Genomic DNA, 24,310 nt, shown 5'->3' with positions numbered 1-24,310 from the left:
AAATATAATTCTTTTAAGCCATTAAGTTTTAGGGTGCTCTTATAGGCAGCAGTAGACAGCTGGAACACATTTTAATTTCGGGGAGTAGAGTGTGGCCAAAATTAAACTTAATATATGTAGTAGCAGCTTAGGACCGGGAGGCAGGCAGAAATGGGAAGCATCTGTAAGAGTGTTAGTGAAATACTAAAGGGGTCAAGGAGACCATTAGAGGAAGCCTCATGGACCTGGAATGACTGTTGGTAAAGACTTAAAAGAAAGAGAGAAATATGGCATCAGAAGCTGGAGAAAAGGGGACTCTTGTTATATAGTGATAGAAAGTTTAGCAACAATGTCTCCTGCAGTAAGGTGGAAAATGAGAAACATACCTATTTTCTAGCTAAGAAGATTTGCAGAAAGAGGGTTGAGAATGCTTTGCCACCTGTCTGTTTCTAGCTGCCTGTAGTAAAATGTAAGGAAAAGAGATGAGCTAAAGAAAGAACTGTTATATATAAAGTCTCCAGGACTTGCTGGGTTGGAAAAGAAAACTGTTTCTCATTCCCAGCCTCTCCAGATGGCAAATGATACTAAAATTAAGATGTGGCTTCTGAGCAGAGATCAAATCCAGGGTGCTGTCAGGAAAACATGGTCTAAATATAAAACCATTTGTTAAAGCCTCATAAAATTTTAAGATAGTGCATTATAGACCATTTCAAATAGACGAAAGTACCCATAAGGATCTTAAGGAGTGCCTTATAGTTTCCTTCTGTAAAACAATAGGGCTTCTGAGAATCTTAAGGTAGGTGTCTTTCAAGAAAGCCCAAGTTAGGAAAAAAAGGCTTATCTCAGTGAGACTTGGACATATTACTTTTGTATAATGGGGTGGGTTATAAAGTGATTCATAAGAAACCCACAAATTGTTTAAAGGAATTTTGTCTTCTTGTACTAAAAAGGATAGAGACAGTACAAAATTAAGAGGTCATTGGATCCCCAAAAATCTATGGGCAGGAAGCATATTAAGAAAATCATTCAGATGCAAAGACGATCCACACTTTATGGAATAGAAAAGATAAGGTAGTGGGTTGAAAAAGCCCAAAGACAGGGCAAAGAGCCATGGGGAACTCTTAGGTGGTAAGGCTGAGTCCTGGTCAAGGAACTGTTAACTGTTTCTGGTTGTATTTTGGAATGAACCAGTGACAGCTGTGTTTTATCAAGTTTCCTCATTTTGAATGTGAGCACATTTGATGGTTTTCTTCCATCTATCACATTATTGTATGTCAGGTGTGTGCGGAATAAAGAAATCATCTCTTTAGTTCACACATCTGCATATCAAGAGGAAAGTCACTCAAGGCTAAACCCAAGGAACCACACCCAAAGAATGTTATCTGATTTTGATGACAAGATCCTGGATCTCAAGCCCAAGCCTGATGAGCTTCAGAGAGGGATCATGGCAAAGAAAGTGGGTTTATTTTGCATACGGAGGAGATGTGAATTGGTGTGGCCAAAAGTGGATTGTGGCAGATTTTAGTTTCTAAGAACAGCCTCCACAATACTTCTGGTCCCAAACGCTCTTCCAGGATGTTGCCATTTGCCAATTAATAGGATACATATCCCATCCTCTAAAACTTGAGTAGACCTTAGTGACTACATCAGAGAATAAAAGGCTGCAAAAGTCACGCTGTGTGGCTTCTGAGGCCAGAGTATAAAAAGAAATAGAGCTTCCACTTGACTTCTTTCTCTTGGAATGCTGACCCTTGGAATCCCACCTTATGAGGAAGGCCAAGTCACAGGAAAGGCCATGTGTAGATGTTCTGGCTCTCTGCACCAGCTGAGGTATCAGACAGCACTCGGAATCAATTGCCAGACTCGTGAGTGACTGAGCCTTTACGTGATTCTGTGCCCAGCCTTGGAGCTATGACCCTGAGTGGAGCAGAGATGAGTTATCCCTACCAGACTTTGGTCAGTTTATGGAGTTATGCCAAATAAATACCCAAATTTTGAGGCCACTAAATTATGAGGTGATTGTCACACAGCAATAGATAACTCAAATGAACACCAAAAATACTGTAAGCTAGATATGATCATCTCTTTTACAGATGAAGAAAAACGCTAACAGCCGCATAGCATGTAAATGGCAGAGCTGAGCTGTGGATTCCAGGGTGTCTGAATCCACAGTTTGAATTCTCTCCACTCTTTGACCCACTCCTGTGAGAAGGCATAGGTTGACCAGAAAGATATTGAGCTGAACTAAAAATTCCATTAAGCTCTAGCCTGAGAAGATTGAGCCCAGGAGAAAGAAGATGAGATTTGTAACCTGCCAAGTACATGGGCCTTCCTTGAAAACAAGGCACACTTTGCAGTCAAGAAAATTTATGGTCAAATTCTGCCCTTATATTTACGGGCTTTGGTATGACCTCGAGGAGGCTATATAACTTCTCTGTGTGCAGGTTTCCTAAGCTGAGAAATGATGATATATCTGCCTTGCAAAATGGTTGTAGCAATTATAATTTTTGTATGGAAATAAGAGAAATTATTATTATGAGTCTAGATGTCTGAATGTAGTCATCTGAAAATCCTGCTGAAATATGGGTGGTGCACACACTCATTGCTCTCTGACTTCAGATCAAAATGTCAGCATTGAACTTGGCCATTATCTCTCTCTCTCTCTCTCTCTCTCTCTTTTGAAATCCCGCTGCCACCTGCCATCTCTTCCCCTAGTTTCAGACACTCACTTCCCTCAGCGCCTCTAGCTATGAGGACTCTGCTGCTTCCCCTATGCCTCAAAAAGGCTCTTCGCATCTCCCTGGTATCACAAAATTTCTGCCTCGAATTTTAGCTAAAATCGATTATTTGTTTAATGACATTCAGGTGCAAATGAGGCTTAACCCCATGAGACCTTTGCACTTTAAAAGAACAGCTCATTAACTACTATGAATCTTTAATTGTTAGAAGTAGTGGGAGAGACAATTTTGTTCCCAGAGTTCTTTGCCTACTCTTTCTTTCCACCCACAATAAGCAAAAAATATTCCTGAAAGCTACTTTGTAACCTCTCTGCACCCCTTTTGGAAAACAGTCCATATCCCAACAGGGCCCAATGGAAATGAATTGTTGCCTGGGGTGAAAACTGAGATTGTCAGCAAAACACAAATGAACTATATTGTGACATTTTTTTTTCCACTTCTTATTCTCCTTAAATAGTGGATGGAGTTGGGTATGGGAGGAGGCTTCTATTTATTGATCGCCTTGACATAGGAAGTACTTTATTATGTAGCTTTCGTTTAATGCCATTGTCTGCTTGTGTGTTTACTTTCTGGATTAGCCAAACTTTATTTTCTTAGAAATGTATTCACTATTAGTAATTATTTGAGTTCTATGAGACATTCAAAGGAGAGAAAGAAAGAAAGAGAAAGAAAGAAAGAAAAGAAAGAAAGAAAGAAAGAAAGAAAGAAAGAAAGAAAGAAAGAGAAAAAGGTAATTATGTATTTCCTTTGACTAGGGCAAGGTGACTTTACTCCATCTTGTTTGACAAAAGTATTTCTCTATGTTTAGCTGTAGAGGCTCCTGAGGTAGAATTACAGAGAATGAAGTATATAACTGCAAGGTCTTTTGAACAGGCATTTGACTCACTCCTTAGGAAATACTCAAGAAAGGTTTTTACAGCTCAGGGTAATGAGGGAGATGAAGAAAGGGAATAGGAGTAGATAGAGCTTGTATTGAGTCACACATGTTTTTATTCACTGGTAGTGTCCTCAAAACACAAACTAAAACACAATAACAAAATCAAACTTAAAAGGCATTATAATCTAATCAAGATGTGGCAATATTTTGGCCTAAACAATATTGAACAGTCCCATCCAAATCTCTGGCTCCATTTCCAGTCAATGTAAAGTTGTTAATTTCATTGCATTTCCTTTGGATTTATTACTTTGAATTTTTATTTTGTTTAAGTGCTCTGTCTTAAAATAATTAAACCCACAATTTTGTTATGGTAATTTTCCATTTTCTTTAGCCTCAGTCTGGTTCCCCTTGACCACTAATTCCCCCATCCAGGGGTCCATGTCTCAATTAATGTTACCTTAAGGTGCCAATACCCACTCTAGTCTCAAAGTTCCCATGGCTGGCTGTGTTTCAGAATTCTCTGGAGATATTTGAAAATTATAGATTTCTAAGGCCCATCCAAAGCTAGTGCACCATAATTCTTTGCATATCTGTCCCTTCCTTTCTATTCTCATTAGAATAGTACCTTAGTACCTAAGTCTACATTTTCATTTGCTAGGCCAGCAATTATCCATTAAGTGGTGTCTCCAGCTAATCTCCTGTCTTCCCAAGAATGCTTTTGCTGGATTAATATTCCTAAAATAGTACATCACATATGTTCCTATGTTCAACAACTGTTCATTTATTCCAGTTGCTCTCAGGAATACAATTACCTTTAGTCCTACATTTAAGGCTTCTGACCACTTATCTTTTACACACCTTTCCAACATATGCCAGCTTTTAACTGACTCGAGTTTTCATTAGCACATAAGGTTTTTAAACTTTATGTTGAAAAACTTCAGACTTACGGAAAAGTTGCTAGTTTAAAGAATTCCTGATTACCCTTTATTCAGATTCCTCATGTTAACATTTTACCATATTTGTTTTATCATTCTCTCTTTCTCTCTCTTTTATCTATATGGCAGACATGATGCTTCTTTACCTCTAGCTACTCAAATATGTAGGGCATTCTCCGAGATGACTGTGGTACAGTGATCAAACTAAGAAGTCACCATCGATACAATTCTATTCTCTGATCCACAGAAAACGAAGAGGCAAGGCATTAAATAGAAAATATTGGCAAAATATACATGTGCAAAGATCTTATATTGAGAATATAAAAAGAACTGTCATAATTCAACTCAGAGAAGATAAATGTTTCCCTCTCCACTGGGCCAAAGACTAGAACACCTCACAGAAGAATATTGACAAATGGTTAATAAGTGCATGCGGAGGTCCTCAGAATTAGAAATGTGAGTTAAAACCACAGTGAGACTACTATATACTCAGTAAAATGTCTAAAAACATCAAGACAATATAACATCCCCAAATGTTGCAAAACCATGAAGTGATTGGAGCTATTATGCATTGCTTATGGAATATAAAATCATTCGACCACTTTGAAAAACTGCTTGGCAATTTCTTTAAAAAAATAGATCTTCCCTGAGAATCATCAATTTCACTCCTTTTTTTTTTTAAGGTTTTATTTATTACTTGAGAGAGAGAATGAGAGAGAGCACAAGGAGGGGGAGCATCAGGCAGAAGGAGAGGGAGATGTAGACTCCCCTGCTGAGCAGGGAGCCTGATGGGGTCATGGCCTGAGTTGAAGGCAGACACTTAACTGACTGAGCTACCCAGGTGCCCAATTCCACTATCCTTTAATTGAAAAATGAAAGCATATGCTTACAAAAATATTGTACAAGGATACTCATAACATCTTCAGGTATAAAAGCCAGTAAATAGAAACCACTAGAATGTCCATGATTAGGAGAAGAGGTCAATTGTAGTCTACTCATACAATGGAATAAGACAGTGAAAGGAGACATGATTCAACTATATGATCAGTCCATAGATGTGATGTTGAATGCAAGACACAAAAGAATAAAAACTATATAATTAAATGTATACAAGTTCAAAGTAAGCAAATCTAACCTATGGTGATAGAAATCAGAACTGTTCTTGCCTCAGTAGAGAGTACACTGACTGGAAAGAGTCATGAGAAAACTTTCTGATGAAATGGAAATGTTCTATAGCTTGATTGAAATGTGGGATTTTCAGGTGTGTATATTTGTCAAAGTTGATTGGCTGCATTTCACTGTGTCAATCATACCTTAATAATAAATGTAATGCAAAAGTTGTAGGTAGGGTGCACTTGAACTACAGAGATGTGTAGGAACCCAGGTTTACTAGAAATAGAGCTACTAACATCTCTGGAAGGGAAGGCCTGGGTGGGAGCAGAGATTTCCAAAAATCAAGTGAGTGAGTTTCTACAGCAAGCCAGTGAACTGACTTCACTTAGAGACAAAGACAACTTTTGGTGAACTTGCAGGAATAGAACCAGATAGAACTCAATTATCCTTTATCCCTTCCATTTCCTGCCAGGCCTATCCGTTGCTTGAACCATTTGAAAGCCAAGAGGGTATGGTTGCTCTGTAGTATGTGGTCCCTCTAGGTCAGCAATAGGTAGAGAGGAGAAGGAAGGAGATTGGATCTTAAGATGAAAATAGAAGATACCTGCATTCACATTATTTTTACTCAAGTTCAAAGGGCATCATTTAATTGTCATAATGGGGGATACCTGGGTGGCTCAGTGGTTGAGTGCCTGCCTTTGGCCCAGGGCGTGATCCTGAAGTCCCGGGATCCAGTCCCATGTCGGGCTCCCTGCGTGGAGCCTGCTTCTCCCTCTGCCTGTGTCTCCACCTCTCTCTCTCAATCTCTCTCTCTCTCTCTCTCTCTCTCTCTGCATCTCTCATGAATAAATAAATAAAATCTTTAAAAAAAAATTGTCAGAATGGTAACTTGGACAAGAGATTCTGCAGATTGGATGGTGGGGGTGGTAAGTGAGTTGGAGTGATTGGAATAATTGGTTCTGGAATTTAAGCTTTTTAGTAATGGACTTGAGCACATGATGGGATGAGGGACAGTGTGATCTTGGTAGTATCAATGGAATATAAGGCCCAGTAGGGTCAAAGGATTATTGGAGTTGGAGTACTAGAAGGGGCTTTTGCAAATAAAATTATGGATGGATTTCAATTAATAGTGGCAAAAGGTCAAGTATATGACCATGGGAATCAGTGGTTAAGGTAGCATAGAATACGAAATGATTGAAGAAGAGGAAATCAAGGAACCAAACAATCAGGGTAATGGAAGAATTGTTTGCATATACTTTGAAATCATCAAGAATTATCATAGGATGGTGAGAATGACAGAGTGAGGAGCTTCAAGTTTCAAAAGAATGTTGAAGGGTAATGAGGGGAGAACCAGAGATTACTGCCACCAGGAGGAGAAGTGGGTGGTATAGGCTGTTAACTTGAGTCATCCTTGATACCTTCTCTTTCTCAGCCCCAGAGTTAACCAATCATTAAGTCCTATCAGTCTATTGCTTTTCTCAATATAGCACAACTCTAGTCACCAGCCAGATTTTTGAAAAAATCATTTCTCCCTGTTTCAGAACATTTATTTTCTAATCGGTCTTCCAGTACCCACTCTTGTCAGTTTGTTTCCTTTGCTGCTGTCACAGTGAACTTTTCTCAGTAAATAAGCTCATGTAGTTCCCCCTTATCTTCTTCTAATCCAGCACTTAAAATTTTTCAGTGGGTCTCCACTAATTTTAAGATTAGGAGCAAAATCCTTCAGGTCTAAAAGGGTCTGATCTGGCCTCAGATCTACCCATCTAGTCTTATCTAGATGGGAGGTGTATTCTCCTATCACCTCTCTGTGCAAACCAGTCACGTCAGCTCTCCTGTTCTGTCCTCCAACTGGTTCTTTTCATATACCACTTGCTTTGCACGGGATGTGCACTGCTTTACCTCCCCCTGTTTTACCAGATTAATTTGGAGTCATCAGCCAAAGCTTGTTCAAATATCACTTGCCTAAGAAATTCATTCCCAACATTCTCAGACTGGGTTTATGCTGGCGAGACCCTTTATATATGGAACTGTATGAGTGCTTCTTAAGGAAGACATCCCAAGGGCTATCTCACATGGCAAATATTTAAAATTTATATTGGCTTCTCCTCTGTTTAGGGTTAAGCACAGCTGGTTGCTGGGACAGAAAAGACCAACAGACCCTGAGTAAGAGAACACCTTTAAAGAAGTCACAAAGTCTGATTTAATGACACAGTTTCATAGCGCAAGAGTCTGGTGGAGGAGAACTGGTTTGGACCAGCATGTAACTTTTGCTAGAAGGTCCCTCCAATACCATTCTTATAGCCCAGTGATTCTAAGGGTAAGGACTGATTTTGACCTGAGTGCTTTTGTTCAATGTGAAACCAGTTCCGCTGGATCTAAACCAGCAGGGGCGCTGCAGTATAGGAAAAGCCCTGTGCCTCCAAGTAGCAGACAGGGCCTTTAATAGTGACACCATGTGGTACCATGTGGTACCAACAATAGTGTACCAGTTGGTGGAATTAAACTTGATTTTCATTAGCTTGGAAAACATATCAATACTGGTAATGTTTGTACAATTCTATAAATTTATCTTAGAAATTATTGGACCATACACTTAGAGTGTATGAATTTATGATGTAAAGTGACAAAAGTATTATTATCACTCGATAAAGTGACAAAAAGTATTAAAAAATGATACCAATTCTTGGTTGCATTCTTCAGCCAATTATAACAGAACCTCTGGGGGCAGGGGGTGGACATTGTTAGGTATTAAATATTCCCAGGAAAATTTAGCAATATCTAACAAAGGTATATATGCATTGCCTTTTGGCTCAATCCTGTTTGTAGATAGTTATTCTGAAGACAGCAATACAAATAACATGTATAATGTTATTCATTAGGGCACCATTTGAAAATGCAAAATATGGAAAAGCATCTAAATGCCCATATATAAGAGAATACTCAAACTATGGTACATCCATATAATAGAGAGTATTACCCAGCTATAAAAAAGAATGAAGAAGATCTTACCAAACCAACATACAGTAGAAACCAGAATATACTCTTATGTGAAAGATAGCAAAATGCCAAAATATACCAATAGTAGGGTATTTTTCAAGTAAAAATGAGGAAGATCTAAGAAAATATACATAACGTCTGCTCACTTGGGCAAAAAGGAATATGGAAGGCATAAATTAGACTCTAAAGTGTTGAATTAACCTACAGAGGTGACTGGGAATGGAGTGGGAAGAATGGAGGAGTGGGAATGGGTGGAAGGCATGAGTAGGGGCATATCTCTAAGCTCACCTTCTGTGATAGTTCTGACCGTTAGGACCATGTAGTGTTTCACATATTAAAAAATAGGTAATTAGTATTAACTAGGATGTGTGGGGACCCAAACAGAATGCACATGGTAACCAATGAATCCAACTGCTGAAAATGAATACCACAGCCATAACAAATGGGATAAAAAAAGAAAATAATAAGCCCAGTATTGGAAATATTTGGCCTACAAGGCCAAAGACACACAATTATGGCACTCTTTTAAGTAAATTTGTTTTTCACAGAGGTTTGTTTTAGTAATTCTGGAACAACTTCATGTATATCCTAAAATTGAATAAATAAGTAAATAAATTATGGACAGTGAAAGCCAATTTATTACTGTCAGAGAAAGGAGTTAAAAATGAGGAAAGAGGAAAGCTAGAATGAACCCTGTGGATTAGGATCATAGGGCGGAGTTTTAACTAGTGTTTTTCAATACATATAGAGAGAGGCAGATACAGAGATAGATGTAGCTGTGCATGTACTTGTGTGTACCTATATGTAGTTCCTTGCTCTGTTCACTTAGAAGACATAGAAGCAATGACAAATCAGCAGCAATGAGTATACCTAATGCCCAAAACTTGGTTTGTAAGTGTTGTTTTTCAATAAAATAGCCAAGTCCAGGGCTGAGTGCAAGGTAAGCTTGGATTATCTTGTGGTGCCAGAAAGTGAATGTTCAAAAAATGATGGAAGCATGTTGAAAAAGTTAGATACCAACCTGAAGTAGTTCCCAATCACCAAAGCTGGGAATATTGGATTATAATTCATCGGTTAAAATAAATATCCAAGTCTGTACTGATAAAACAGATAATTGAACAAGTAACTACATACAAAAGAAAGGACTGTTTTTCCTTACAGAGGAATTCCAGTGAGTAAATGCAAAAGGAACAGTGGAAATATAAAATCACCATTTGGCAAATGCCACTGTAATAATTGTTTTAGGGAAGCCTCAATGGATGCTAAAATTAGTGGGCAAACATATAATTAGAAACAAGATATTTGCATAATCTCAGAATATCTCGCCACAAGATACTAATTACAAAGAAAAAAAAAAAGTAGTATCCTTACAGTAGAGAAACTTGGCAGACACTAACTTCACCAAGTAATCAAGATTAACATTACCAGTAGCGTGACACATCGACATCCTGGACTTCCCAACATGATGCCCTGAGAAGGGCATGACACCGTTTCTGTGGTTTCTTGTCAAAAATATGTAACCTTCATTTAATCATGAAGAAACATCAAACAAACCCCAACTGAAGAATATTTTACAAAACAACTGACCAGTACTCTTCAAAAGTATCAAGGTAGTGAAGGACAAAGGAAATGAGACTGAGGGCCAGTCCCAGATTGGAGATGACCAAGAAGACACAAGGGCCAACGGTAGTGTGGGGATTGATTCCTGCTTCTGTCTTGTTTGGGGGTTGGGGGAAGCTCTCTGCAGAGCCAGGCAGGACTTGGAGCTATTCGAATAGGTGATTGCTTGAGTAATTGAAGAAAGAGGGCCAAGTGCATAGTCCGGGAGGTGGTATGAGTCAGAGGGTTTAAGAATGGTCTTGTGGGCACCCCCTGGTTTTCCTATGTAGCATTTATCAAATTAAAATCACATGTCTGTTTCCCCTGTGAGTGTATAAGCTCCACGAACACGGTGCCCATCCACCTCCCTTGCCCATTCACCAAGCTGTCCCAGGGCGGAATACGTTATCCAATAAACACGCGGAAAAGCACACCCTTAGTCTTCCTTTGCTGGTCAGGCCCCTGCAAGCACGTCTGTCTCTCACATTTGCTGTGCGTACCTCCACTGCTTGGAGTACTCTGTTCACAGGTGACTGAGGCCTCTACCCCTTTATTTAATGCCTCTCCTTCCTTCGGGCTCAGTGCAAGCCCCCTTTGTATCGGGAAGCATCTCAGGCTTTAGAGACTTGATAGAGGTATTCGGGTGCCCTTTCTTTCCTACTCCGGCCTTCAGCGCACCTCAGGTCTTTCCTCCTTTCCAGGCTCAATTACTTCAAAAGTGAAGAGAGGCCTTTGTATTTTTGAGCAATGATTTTCAAAGTGTTTTTAACATTTATTTTGTTGTTTTGTAATTACTGATGAGTAGATTGTTTGCTCATGTTTACTGGCTCCTTTTCTTTGAAAAAAAAAAAAAATCATTGTATAATACCCAGAGGTGTTCGTGAACAATACAGGTAAAAATGGAACTGCTCTCATCTGGTTGGAGGAGATGAGGGTGGGGGTGGGGGAGAGTCCTTCCAACTGACCACCCCACTGCTAGCCACCACTCCACTCTGGGAGGCTTTGAGGTATGGGTGACGAACGTTTTGTCCATAGTTTGAAAACTCTGGGATAGAAGATTGGTACAATATTTCTGCCATCTTTAGAAGCACTGGTTGGTGTCTTCTGGAAACTACGGACCGCTCCCTTCCGTGTTGTGTTTACCATGCTCCAATCCGGACTAGAAAGAATGGAGTGTATCTTTTTAGGCCCAAGACCTGGTACAAAGCCTTCACCGATTGGTCCATTTGGTGAAAGTTTCTTGATGATGAGCACAGGACCAGGAATTCTATAAATCTTCCTGAGATAGCCCCAGAATTGGGCCTGGGGACCTTGAAGGGATTTGAATTGGGGACAAAGTTCATTATCTCTTATCAGTGGGGGCTGTGTGGTAATGTCAAACAAAGGAGGCCAAGCAATGAGGAACCATCACAAGTTTTGGAGGACACAGGGAGATAGAAGAGGTGTCCGCCCCACAAGGCCTATGAGTGTAACAGCCCACTGCAACCCCAGACAGCCTAAAACTAGAAACAGAAATGATCACGCTCTGTCTTATATTAATTCCCGAGGGTGGCCTCCTCGGCAAGTTATTCCAGGAAGATAATTGGAAGTGGCTAGTTTCCAGGTACGTGAAGGATCAAATCCCCCAAAAATGTGGGCAGGCCCTGAGGCAAAGCCTTCCCTAACATTCCCCAGTCCTCATCCCACAGCCCCTATTCTCAGCTCGAGCCTGAACTCTTTTTCAGATACGGATGAGCAAATGATGAGGGTTGTAATGCTGGATCACTCTCTACTTTGTAGTGGTGCTGGTTTGATTGGTGGCACCAGCTAGCCGCTGTTGGTGGGAGCATCCTGCCCTCTGCTGGATTTGGCAGGAAGAATGAATTTGCGTTGCCTGCTAAGGAATTAATTAGATGGAAGGTTTTTGATTTTATCTGAAAACAAATATTTGCTTGTGTGTTGATGGGGTCTAATTAATCAGGGAGCACATCCTTTAAATGACATCTGGTTTCTTAGGGGGTTTTCAGGTATCCAGGAAGATTCGTTATCACAAGTATACTCTCTGCTCAGTAAACAAGGGTGTGAAATACACAGTGCAGACATTTTAAAAGCCATGTAAAGAATCAAAGCCACATCTCTAATAATTTTTAATGTATTCAGATGGTGATGGAGAAGCCTTCAGGAGTACCGTGAGCCTGCCTGGGTTTAATTCGCAAGATACTAAATCTCCCTGAGACTGAGTCTCTTCATGTGTCAGATGCCAAACCCACTTTGAAAGTTTTTTTGTGAGGATCAAGCAAGCTAATCATGTATGTAAAAGGACTTGACTGTGCCCACTAAAACCGTGGCATTTTATACATATGGACTATGCACAGGTTTACGCAAGAGTACATGTACACACACACACACACACACACACACACACGAGGTTCACACAAAAGTACCAGGCAACACTGTTTGATTATTGGCTTTTATTGACTTCCTGAAATTGATTTTGGGTAAAACTAGAAAACAGATACCAATATTTCAAATCTAGAGAATGAAAGAAGCCTTCCTAAACATTGGAGGAAAGCAGGATGGCCTTAAAATAATTTTTGTAACAAGATCTGGAGACAGAGCAACTTTTTACTGTGTAGTATTTACCTTGTAGTGCCGATCACTATAAGGATAAGCCATAAGAACATCTATATTTATCACCTTCATAAACAGATAAATGGCCAAAATGAATTCTAAGGATAATCTTGTACAGGAATCCAATCCCTCTCTTCCCTCTTTTCCTCTTTTGTTCTGGGTTCTTCCCTATTCCTCTCTGTCCTGTTCGCCTCCTGTTTGATTTGAAACCTGAGGTCAGTTGTTTCCACTAGCATTGTCATTGCTGGTGAGGGTGAGCCATTTCTTGTCCATATAGCAATTCTCTAAGCATAGCGACTTTTTGCTCTTCAGTGCTGTGATTAGGATTGGGGTAAAATGTGGTCCCAGGTCTTAAGTCATTGGTCATCCAAAGTGTGAAAAGTTGAATGCCAATGGTTTTCACATTAATGTAGTAGCTCTTTAATAAAAAAAAATTTTTTAAGTGAAAATTTGTTTAATTGATTTTGTTCTCTTAGTTAGCAGCTCTGCTTAATAAAGGGTTTTAAAACCTCCCATTTGTGCTTCCAGCTGAAGAGTAAACCCAAGTGTAATGATCTCCTTGCCAGCCTCAATAAGTGCTCTATTGATGTTTTGTAGAAAATGTGACTTCAACAAAAATTTAATATTAGTTGCCGAAGATACAAAGGAATAAGACAACCTTAGATACATATATGAATAAGTATGTGGGAATTGAGGAGGAAATAACCAGAAAAATTAATCTAATCTTGAAGAGTGAAAAATTTTCCAGGTGGGCAAAGTGTGTGTGTGCGTGTGTTGAAGGAGTAGGCAAGGGAGCAGCCTTCAGGGCAGTGTACCAGGTAAGTGTGTATAGTTTATGGAAATTTGTGCTGTCGCTAGAATGACTGCGGGGTGGGTGACCTTGAGCCTAGAAAGGTAGTTTGGGGCCAAATGGAGACCCTGTTTAAGGGCTGAGAAATGGAGCTTGACTCTCACTGGGTGTGTGTATTAACCAACACACTTGAGTGGCGGATCAATATTATACATCTATAATCTCTGTTAGTCAGGGAAGTGTTTACTAGGGAGGAAAGTTGGGTTTAAAGTGATATTATAATTCCCTAGTCTTTTAAAATATGTGTAAGTTGCCAAATGAAAATGAGTTGAGTTAGTGATTCCTAGAACAGACTAGAATCCTTACTTAGCATCTTTGAAACAAAACAGCTTAAATCCCTTTTAATGCATCAGTCATGCATCTTTTAAAAGTAGTAGTGCCTACTCAGATAACCATACGCTTAGATGACCACATCTATCTACTATAGATAACCATATACTCTAAAATATCTGGAATCCAGTGCCTGAAGAAAAGAGTTTGCACATGGCATGAGTCATTTCCTCTATCAGACCTGCCATTTTTTCACATTAAAATAAAAAGGAGGTCAGGAAAAGACCTGTGGATCAAGGCTCTCTGCTTCTCCAAACACGCTTACCCATCTGACTAATCATTTTTAAAAAGCCGGATTATTTATATAAACTGGCGTGATATTACTGATCTTAACTCTCCTTGTCTGACTAGTGATCCCATAAACATCGCAAGAGACGGGATCGCTCACAATGAGGCTTTATGGCATCTTAAGAGAAAGCACTTTGAATTGATATTCCCAGTTCCTCTCATCATAATGAGATTTACAGGTAACTCACACAATTTTTCTTTTGTGCGTTTGCTCAGCACTTAGCACACTGCAGGCCATCTGAAGAAGGGGGCACGTTCCATTAAACAATTTGGACAAAAATAACGTGTACATAAGTGTACACAGGGTAGCCTGGTGCCTCTTGCTGTAGGGGCCCGACCCTGCCCGTGTTGCTTGTTCTCCTCTGGCAGGTACCTGGCGCGTAGCAGGTGCTCAATAAACACCCAAGGAACAAGGGAGCAATGGACAGTCGCCCTTTCCTCGGTGCTTGGCTAGCTGTGGTCCTCCTAAGGGCACCATGAACTAGTGCTTGCTCCGAGGCTCCCAGGGCCCACGAGTGAATGTTTGCAAAGCACTCTGAACTTCTTGGGAGGAAGAATGGTGTTTTTGTTGGCTCAGTGGCATGTTTGCTCACGAGCTGCCCCTCCTTGTCTGGCTCCAGCTGCTGGCGCGGGGCCCTCCCCCAGCTCAGGGCCAGGCCACGATGGCACAGGGGGCAGCTGCAGGCCCTTCCTGCCTCCCTCCAGCCCCCCAGGACGGGGTGGGGCGGGACACAGCAAGGCCTGGGAAGATTTCTTTCAGGCCTCCGAAGAGACTCTGGGGAGAGGGGTGCCGGGCCCCCATGGAAGATGCCCTTAGGTTCCCCGGCTGGGCCCCGAGGACCAGGTTCTGAAGGAGAAGCAGGGGCGTCACTCAGGCGCCCGGCAGGATGTGCCAGCGCAGGTGGCTGCCCTGGTGTCCACGGGTTTACACACATAATGCAACGCCTTGACCAGCAGCTGGAGAAAGTAGTGGCCTTACAAGGACTCCTGAGACGAGCCAGATGGCCTTCACGCGGGTAAAAGTTTCAGCTCTTATGACTGCTTTCTCCATAATTTTTAAATATTCGGTAGTGGCAAATAAAGGGGCCTGCCTCACGAGGGATCCAGGCTTCCACGTCCTCCCACGCATTGAGGACTATAAAGATTGCCTCGATTTCCAGCTCAATAATGAAGCAGTCCAAGTGTGATTTGGGAAACAAGATTTTTGTTGTTGTATGGTTGTGTTTTGGTTTATCAAGGATGGCTGTCCCTTATAACAGACTCGGGAGAGAGAGGTTTGTGGGGTTTTGCAGGTCATAATATACTGGCTTTCAGCTGCTCACACTCAACAAACATCTCAAAGTAAAGCAGGGAGGGCTGGTTGGACGCAGAACAGCCGAATTGACCCTCGGGGCAGAGTTTGCCTTAAAGGCAGGAACAGGTCCTGTTTTCCACAACTTTGAAGTGACTTGTTTTCCAGACCAGCTCACGAGGGTTCCTCCGTGTGTGGAAAATTTTCCATGATATATATTCATTTTTTCCATAATACAAGTTCATATGCCTGTTGCTGGACATGTAGCAAATTTGTTCTGGCTCTAGGTTGTCCCTAGGGACTGGAAGTGGGTGCTACGTGGACAAAAATGAACACGGTTTCCCATTGAAAAGACCACATAGACGATGTCTGTTTTGCTTCGAGGAAAAAGCTCACGTAAGTCTGGCTTTTGCTGAGAGCATGAAGCCAACCAAGAGTCTTACATTTTGTTTAATAGGAAATTGTGGGAGGAAACGTGTCTCCAATTAAAGTGGGCTCATCAACCTGAAGACACACACAGGCCGGGCACGTTTATAGCTAGATTATAGTGCGCGCTTTGAAACTCTGAGAGCATAGTGTCCCCATAAAAGCCTCATGTGGGACATTTATTTGGGAGTGACTCCAGATAAGAAATGGTTTCTTTCTCTGCTCGATTCATTATAAAATGAAGAACCCTCATTTTCCATTTGTTTGGAGCTTGAGAATCACATAGGGGTTATTGAGTTTTTATTGGTTTCTCCCCCCTCTCTTTGTGAGGTAGTTGATACTAGGCAGTTTGCCCAGGTTCTAAAATAAACAGGCGGGATCTCCCTTCAGGAAGGAGGGGGAGGGCCGTATGAATTAGGGGGAGATCACATTTCTTTTTCCGAATGCTGGTGTCCCGTGGTGTCGCAGGGGGCCAGACGGCAGGGCACCTCGTGAGCCAGGGCCTAGAAGCCGGGAGGGATCGCTGAGATTTGCCAATCAGAGTTCTATGGTAAGTTGGAGTTTGAAATGTGTGGGTTGATTCTCATTTTGCGTTATTTTCTTGCAGCCAGGAAGGGAGGAAGGGAACAAGTTTTACCGAAGTGTTAATAGTAAGATAAATAAAATATTGAGGGAATGGTTGCCGGGAACTCCTCATTCATGCGTTGAGTAGTAAGCTGATTGGCTCTTTCGGGTTTCTATCCTAAATATTTTGGACTTTACTTGTTTTTAGAAGTTGGTCTTTTTTTGTTCTTGTTATTCTTGTTACTAGAATCCTTCTACTTTTTCTTTAGTAATAGGGTCAGTGGATCTGGTGATGGGATGTCTTCTGTAAAGGGAGATGATGGGCTTGTGACACCCCGACTATTGTTGTTAAGAGCCAGGAAAGTCCAATAAATACGAGAGTGTGATATTACGGAAAGGAAAAGGGAAAAAAGAGAATGGACTAGAAAGTTGCAAGCTCTTATTAAGAGAAAAGAAAAGAAAGAGCTGGAAAGGAGCCTAGTTTAAATTGACCAAGCACTGGAGCTCAAACGTGATGCCCTAGTGATGAAGACTGTGTAAAGCAGCTCATGGAAATTCAGTGTGTGTGTGTGTCTTTAGCTCTGTATCATCTGCAAAGAAGAAACAATCAAATATTTATTGAACAAAAAGCTATCTCTTTTTATAGCTGCTACAAGAAAAAAAAGCAAATTGGTTGCTCTCAGGTCCTTTATGTGTGATGGACCTGGGTAAGGTAAGCAGGGCTCAGACACAGGCCGCTGCAACCCAGTCAAATGAGTCAAAAGGTGAGCAGCTCAGCAGGTGTTCCCCTCAGATGGTCCTCACCGCCGGCACGCTGTTGGGTTAGACCACCAGGGGTCAGCGCATCGTCTCCAGGAAAGCTTTATTAAAGGACAGTGGGTGTCAAACGGAACAGGACAGTGGATCTCAAACTTTTAAGAATGACAGGTGTTCGAGTACTGGATCCCGGGTTTTAACTGTAATGATTCTGAATCAGGAAGCCGGGGTGGGAGGTGGGGAATGAATATATCCCTGGGAATCTTCATTTTGTAAAAGGTGCAGGTATTGAAGAACCCCACTTTTGAGAAAAATATGTGGGGTTTCTCTGGGTTGTTAATCCCATTGGAGGACCGTTGGTTCAGAGACCACCAGGAGCCTGGCTCTGAGACTCCTGGCAGTTGGGATGAAGAGGCACTGCCTGTGTCACACAGGTGTGGGCTTGAATCCCCCATGGCTGTGCACAAAGTGCTTTTCTTCTCTGAAATTCAGGTTTCTCCTTTTTAAAAGAGGACAACCATATTGTCTACCTCTAGGGATTTAAGGAAATAATGCACACAAGGCACTTAGGAGAGTGGCTCCAAATAACGCAAGTAGGAAATACTACCTCCTGTGGTGGAGAGAGAAGGGAAATGTCGGGGGATCCCTGGGTGGCTCAGCGGTTTAGCGCCTGCCTTTGGCCCAGGGCGCAATCCTGGAGTCCCGGGATCGAGTCCCACGTCAGGCTCCCGGCATGAAGCCTGCTTCTTCCTCTGCCTGTGTTTCTGCCTCTCTCTCTCTCTCTCTCTCTATCACAAATAAATAATCTTTAAAAAAAAAAAAAAAAAAAGAAGGGAAATGTCGGTGATAAGCCCTCTGTGGCCAGGAAGATGGTTTGGGGCCCGCAGAGCCAACGTATGACCGACCAGGAGGCCGGCTCTTGGATCCTGGGGGTCCAGGGAAGAGGTCTGAAGATAGATCATAGACCAGAAAATGCATAGACATGAGGATGGGAGACACATTTTCTCACCATTACAAACGCTTCCCACGAGTGGTAATCAGCAGCCCAGATGGCACAGTTAATTGGAGTTGTAATTGATCCCCCCCGTGCTATGTAAGTCAACAGTAAATTGATTTTCCTTGGGAAAACCTTTATAAGGACCTCTAGAGGGGAACGAAGGGAAATGCATCCAATTCGGTGGCTTGTTCATACCTGCGGCCCACTGTCCGCGGAAGGAGTAATGAAGGAAGAGAATGAAAGGAGCAGGGGGCACCAATCATAAGGCTGTAATGAGATGACCCCCTGTCTGGTGACTGAGCGCGGGGCCGGGTGGTACTGAACCCGCTGGCTCGCCCTCCGACGGCTGCCAGGTGCTCCCCGGGGCCAGGCGTGAGGGGCAGAAGAAACTGGCCGACCCCTGGGGAGATGCCTGTCTTCAAACACAGGTAAAATTCAGAGGCCCTGCAAGGTATGCCGCGACTGACACAGCCAACCAATGAATGGGTGGGGGACACAAGGCCCAACGGGGGTGAGATGCCACCAGACTGTCCCGAGCACCTCGTTCAGCCTCTTTGGGCCTTACTTTTCTTCCTAAATGCCCGTCTCGTCCTGACACACGGTGGTAAGGCATGGACGGTGGGATACATCCCGATGTTGTCATATTTTTACCTGGGAAGTAGTCCCCAAACGAGGGCACCTAGGTTATTGTAAATGCTAGCTATTTTGAAGAATTTTGTTTACCGTGAAATACAAATATTTCAGGGCTTTTCCACAAACACAAATTTCAACTTAAATACATTTTAGCCGGTGCTGTTATTTCTCTGCATGTTCCGGATATCTTCTCATTAAATAAGTATGATAGTGCATGTGATGATAGATAAATGACGGAGAAAGAAATGTGAACCGTAGCCACCATTTTTGAGCACTTATGATCTCCTAGGTGTTATGCTTGTTCTAGTTCCTCTTTAATCTCTATTCTGGCTCTGTTAGGAGGCATCACTGTGGCCATTTTGGTTTGGTTTGGTTTGTGTTTTTTGTGGCCAGTTTTGACAAGGATTCTGTGATGACTTCTATGGGAAGTCACAGAGGAACCAATAGCAGAGTTGGGATCCAAGGCCAGGTCTTTCTAACTCTTCACTCCATGTTTCTATCCTGTAGGACACCGTAAATATGCTCTACTAGGTGCGTCCTTAGTAAGCCTGTATAGTTTGCACCCTGATCCAGACTCTTCTATTATTCAAAAATACAGTGCAAAGTGTGTGTATTGTCCTCCTGCTACACTTTTCACTTGTGAGGGGAGCACTCTTCTTAACAGCAATCTCTCTCTCTCTTTCTCTCTTTTTTTCTTTTTTTTTCTTTTTTACTTTGAGCACTGAGTTTACTGACTAGTCTGAACATGCCCATGTGCGTATTACATGAAGGTGACAATGCTTTCTTCTCCAGTTACTTAAGCTTTGTCAAATTTCCCTTTTCGTTGGGCAGATACCATGATCTACAAAAAAAAAATGAAAGCAAAACACAACTGACTCTGTGTTATATAAATTCAATCTCAATGCAACTTAAAAGTATCTCCTTTGACATCATCAGTTAGTAGAAGATCTTAGAAGGAAGGTTGGGGTGTGGTAGGTCTCTGGGATACCATCTGTCTCTCCTTCTTCCAGACTACTACAATTTGAGGAGATTTGGGGCAGGGAGGAAGGAGAAGAAAGGACAAGTTTCTCACATGTCATGGGGAAGTTTTCATCCTTCCTCTTCAAGATTTTGACTCTTTCTCTGGTTAATGTTGACCAGGCAGACTAAGGCCCTGTGCATGGTAGGCATCCACATGACCATTTTCGGAGCGCCCGTTGGGGTACTCTCCAAATTACTGATGGGAGATCCAGCTCCAGCAAGATTTTATAAATGTAACAGCCCCCGTTCCCAGCACTACCACTCAGCCTACTGCTGCTGGGTCTGCGAGGTCAGCAGCCCGTGACTACCCCAGGAACACCGCAAGGTAACACGAACTGGCTTCTTCCCCTGAGTTCACTTGGCCCAAGAGGAAAGCTTGCAAGTTGCCCTAGCGCTGTGCGCCCTCTCTCCTCTTTGCTCCCTCCGTTCAAACAGATACAGGAAGTGAATGGACAAGGCCACTGCCTATGCAGATGTCAAAGGTAGCCAGGCCACACTGGCTGGTGTCCACTTGCCACGGCCCCCTCCCGGGCTTTAAGAATGGTTGCCCTGGCTCAGGGGTGACAGGTGTGTCCGGGGAGTGGCCGAAGAACCTGCAGCGTCACCCTCTTCCACCCTTGTCAAGGCCGCCTCACAGCTTTGAAGACTTGCTGCTTCTCCTTTCCCTCTCCAGTCGTCCGCTTAGACTGTCCTGGGGAAGGAGAGGACAGTGGGGGGTGGCGGGTGAGAGCACTTGCCATCTTATCAGGGCACCTGGGAGAAGGTGGAGGCTGCAGGAGGAGATTGGAGCCCTCCTGGCTCATTGCGGGGTGGCAGAGAAACTTGTACTTAGCAGCTCTGTTACATTTGTGCCCTTCTGGGGGCAAAATTTAATTGATATAAAATGAAAAACTCCTTATTTGCAAAAGACACTGTCAAGAGCATGAAAAGGCAAGCCACAGACGGGTAGAAAATAGTTGCAAAAGACATATCTACTGAAAGATTGTTATCCAAAAGGTACAGAGAACACTTAAAACTCAACAATAAGGAAATGAACAAACCGAGGAAATAAATGTGCAAAAGATTTAAACAGATTCCTCATCAAAGAAGATACACAGATGGCAGATAAGCATTTGTATGCTGCCCAATATCATATGTCACTAGGGAATTGCAAATTAAAACGACAATGAAATACCACTACGTACCCATTGGAACACTGAAATCCAAAATATTGACAACACCAAATGCTGGCCAGGGTATGGAGCAACAGGAACTCTCATTCACTGTAGTAGGAATATAAAACAGTACAGCCACTCTGGAAGACAGTTTGGCAGTTTTTTACAAAATTAAAAATGTCCTTACCCTGAAATACAATGATTGCACTCCTGGATATTTACCTAAATGAGTTATATGTCCATATAAAAACCTGCAAAAAGATGTTTATAACAGCTTTATTCCTAATTTCCAAAGCTTGAATACAACTAAGATGTCCTTTCGTGAGTGAAGAGATGGTGGCATGTCCACACAACAGAATATTATTCGGTACTAAAAATAAGCTATCAAATTATGAAAAGAAATGGAGGAACTATAAATACGTATTACTAAGTGAAAGCAGCCAACCTGAGAAGGCTACCTATTGTATGATTCCAACTATGTCAAATTTTTAAAAGGCAAAACTATGGGGACCGTAAAAAGATCGGTGGTTCAGGAGGAGGGAGGGATGAATAGATAGATGGAGGATATTTAGGGCAATGGAACTAATCTGTACATATTACAATGGTGCATATATATCTTATTTTTTCAAACTTATAGACTGTACAACACCAAGAGTGAATCCGAATGTAAACCATGGACTTTCAGTGATAATCATGTGTCCCTGCAGGTTTAATAATTGTAACAAGTCCCAGGACGCTGGGTGGCTGAGTGGTTGAGCATCTGCCTTTGGCTCAGGGTGTGATCCTGGGGTCCTGGGATCGAGTCCCACATTGGGCTCCCTGCAGGGAGCCTGGTTCTCCCTCTGCCTGTGTCTCTGCCTCTCTCTCCATGTCTCTCAAGAATAAATAAATAAAATCTTTTAAAAAATTGTAATAAATCCCCTGGTGTGGGATGTTGATAGTAGGAGAGACTGTGCACGTGTAGGAGTTAGGGGTATATGAGGACTCTATACCTTCTGTTCCGTTTTGCTGTGAACCTAAAACTACTCTAAAAAATAAGGTCTATTAAACATTTATAGTAGAACTATTCCTATAAAGAGTCACAGGTGGCCAAAATAGAGACATCTGCTTTCCAAATGGATAACAGATTTCTTCACATCCATATGGGACCAAGTAATCTGTTATATGTTTGTCCATCCCTTGGACGGAGAATGCCTAGCAAATGATAGGTGCAGTTTAGTTTTCTACCTCCTGTCTGTAGTTCATGCTGGGAGATACTGATCCTGAGATGACTGGGCAACAGCACAGGTGGAGGGGTACAGACACCTCTTCCTGGAAGCCTTCTCCTAGATGGTGCAGCCACCTCAGGGCTGCAGAGAACCCTGCATCAGTTACGGTTCTGAATGACGTAACTCCACAGTGAGTCATTATTACCTTAAAAAAGCATCTGGGATTCTGTTTTCTTAGAACACTCTTTTCTCTGTTCACAACTTCAGTTGGTCTTTAATCAGCATGAGAAGCAGAGATAGACAAAACTGAAGCTGTCAAGTCAGGCGTGGTATAGCCCTGAGACATTTAGTCACTTGGACAACACTGGCACTTGACCACTGTAGTAGTATTTCACATTTAGCTGTAGACATCCATTCTGGGTCTTGGTCTCTCCGACACCTTCTGTCAAATTAAAATGTTTTACACAACTAACGAAGAGTGACTATTTGGAGATTTCCTGCATGTATCTCTAGGTGATGGGGTTACAGGTGATTTCAAAGTACATTTATGCCTTATCTAAAAATTGTCCTTAAGATGAAGATGCATTGTATATCATCAGAAAAAAATAAATCTATATCCTTTTGAAAATTTATATTGCTCGAAAGAAAAACAGACAAAGTAGCTATGAAAATTTTGAAGGATGAGCACTACAGGGGCTTCCTCCGTTAACACAGAACGGGCACTCTCTATGTGCTGAACACTATTCTAAGCTCATTATTTTACAAATGAATTTAGTCTTCAGAAACTCATGAGGGAAATAATATTGGTGTGCCCATTTTACAGAGAAGGAAATTGAATCACAGGGAGGACATAACCAGCCCACTGTAAGATAGTTCGTTAGGGGTAGAGTTGAAATCTGAGAATAAGCATCTAGCTCCAGTGCAGGATCTTTATCACTCTACCAAGTTACAAAAAAGAAAATAGTAAGAACAACATAGCATTCACTGAAAATCAGAGCTCTTAATGTAATAAAAATAAATAGACTGGAAATAGAATATAGAAAAGCTTAATAGGAAAAATGAAGCACCATAAATCAGTGAAACAGAAGGTGGGTAATTTTACAACTCTATTTGGGGAAAGTAGTTATTTAGATTTTTAAAATTCAGTTTATCATACCCCCCTCCATAAAAATAATTACCCATTTTATTCCAAATAAATTAAGGTGTTAAATCTAAATATGCGAACCAAAATAACTTGGAAGAAATATAGATAGGTATTTATCTGATCTCTGGATGAAAAAGGATTTTCTAAACGTAAAAGCAATTTAAAAAATTACAGAGGAAAATACTGATGGAAAAAATAAAAGTTTTAATATATCATAAGACAGAAAAAATAAACAATGAACATATTTAAGAAATTATAATTTTTCATACACACTTGTGAGAAAACCACAAAGGAAGAATGGAAGTGGCTAACAATATGAAAAATACTCACCCTCTTATAAGAAAGGCAAATTTTCAAAAATTCAAATTACGTAAAAAACCAGGTGACATTTTACAAGAAAAAGCAGGCAAGTTTTAACTGGTAATAATCAAGGTTGTCAGGAGCACTGCAGGATGGTTGGATGGTTTCATGTACAACCTTTCTAAAGATAATTTTCCAATAGCCATTGAAAGTTTGAAAATAGCCATATTTTTCAAATTAGTGTTTTTATATGTGGATTCATCCTAAGAAAATGGCTACGTGGACAATATTTATGTTCAAGTTTTCATCGTATCATCATTTCTAATAGTGATATGTTAGAAACTACTTAATATTATATATTGGATTAGCTGGTAATAACTGGAAAATATGGTGTAGCTGTAGGGTGGACTATCTTACCACAATTAAAATCCCGTCATGAGTAGTTCTTAGTGAGAAGTGAAGATGGTTATTAGATAGTGCTTTTAAGTGTAACAAAGGATG

General features: G+C 41.4%; 1 protein-coding gene across 1 annotated transcript in view; it reads left to right on the top strand.

Annotated features, from left to right (window-relative positions):
- The first annotated feature begins 15,008 nt into the window (after positions 1-15,008).
- LOC121472162 (cytohesin 1 interacting protein) overlaps positions 15,009-24,310 on the top strand; it is a 73,887-nt gene continuing 64,585 nt past the window's right edge. The window contains exon 1 of the mRNA XM_041723255.1: positions 15,009-15,332. Coding sequence (XP_041579189.1) covers positions 15,318-15,332 — 15 coding nt within the window. The 5' untranslated portion in view covers positions 15,009-15,317. The remainder of the gene's footprint in view (positions 15,333-24,310) is intronic.

This window comes from Vulpes lagopus, chromosome 11 (genome assembly GCF_018345385.1).
Source record: "Vulpes lagopus strain Blue_001 chromosome 11, ASM1834538v1, whole genome shotgun sequence".
NCBI classification, from domain to species: domain Eukaryota; kingdom Metazoa; phylum Chordata; class Mammalia; order Carnivora; family Canidae; genus Vulpes; species Vulpes lagopus.
The sequence above is the reverse complement of the archived record's forward strand: the minus strand, read 5'-3'. Positions and strand labels throughout refer to the sequence as shown.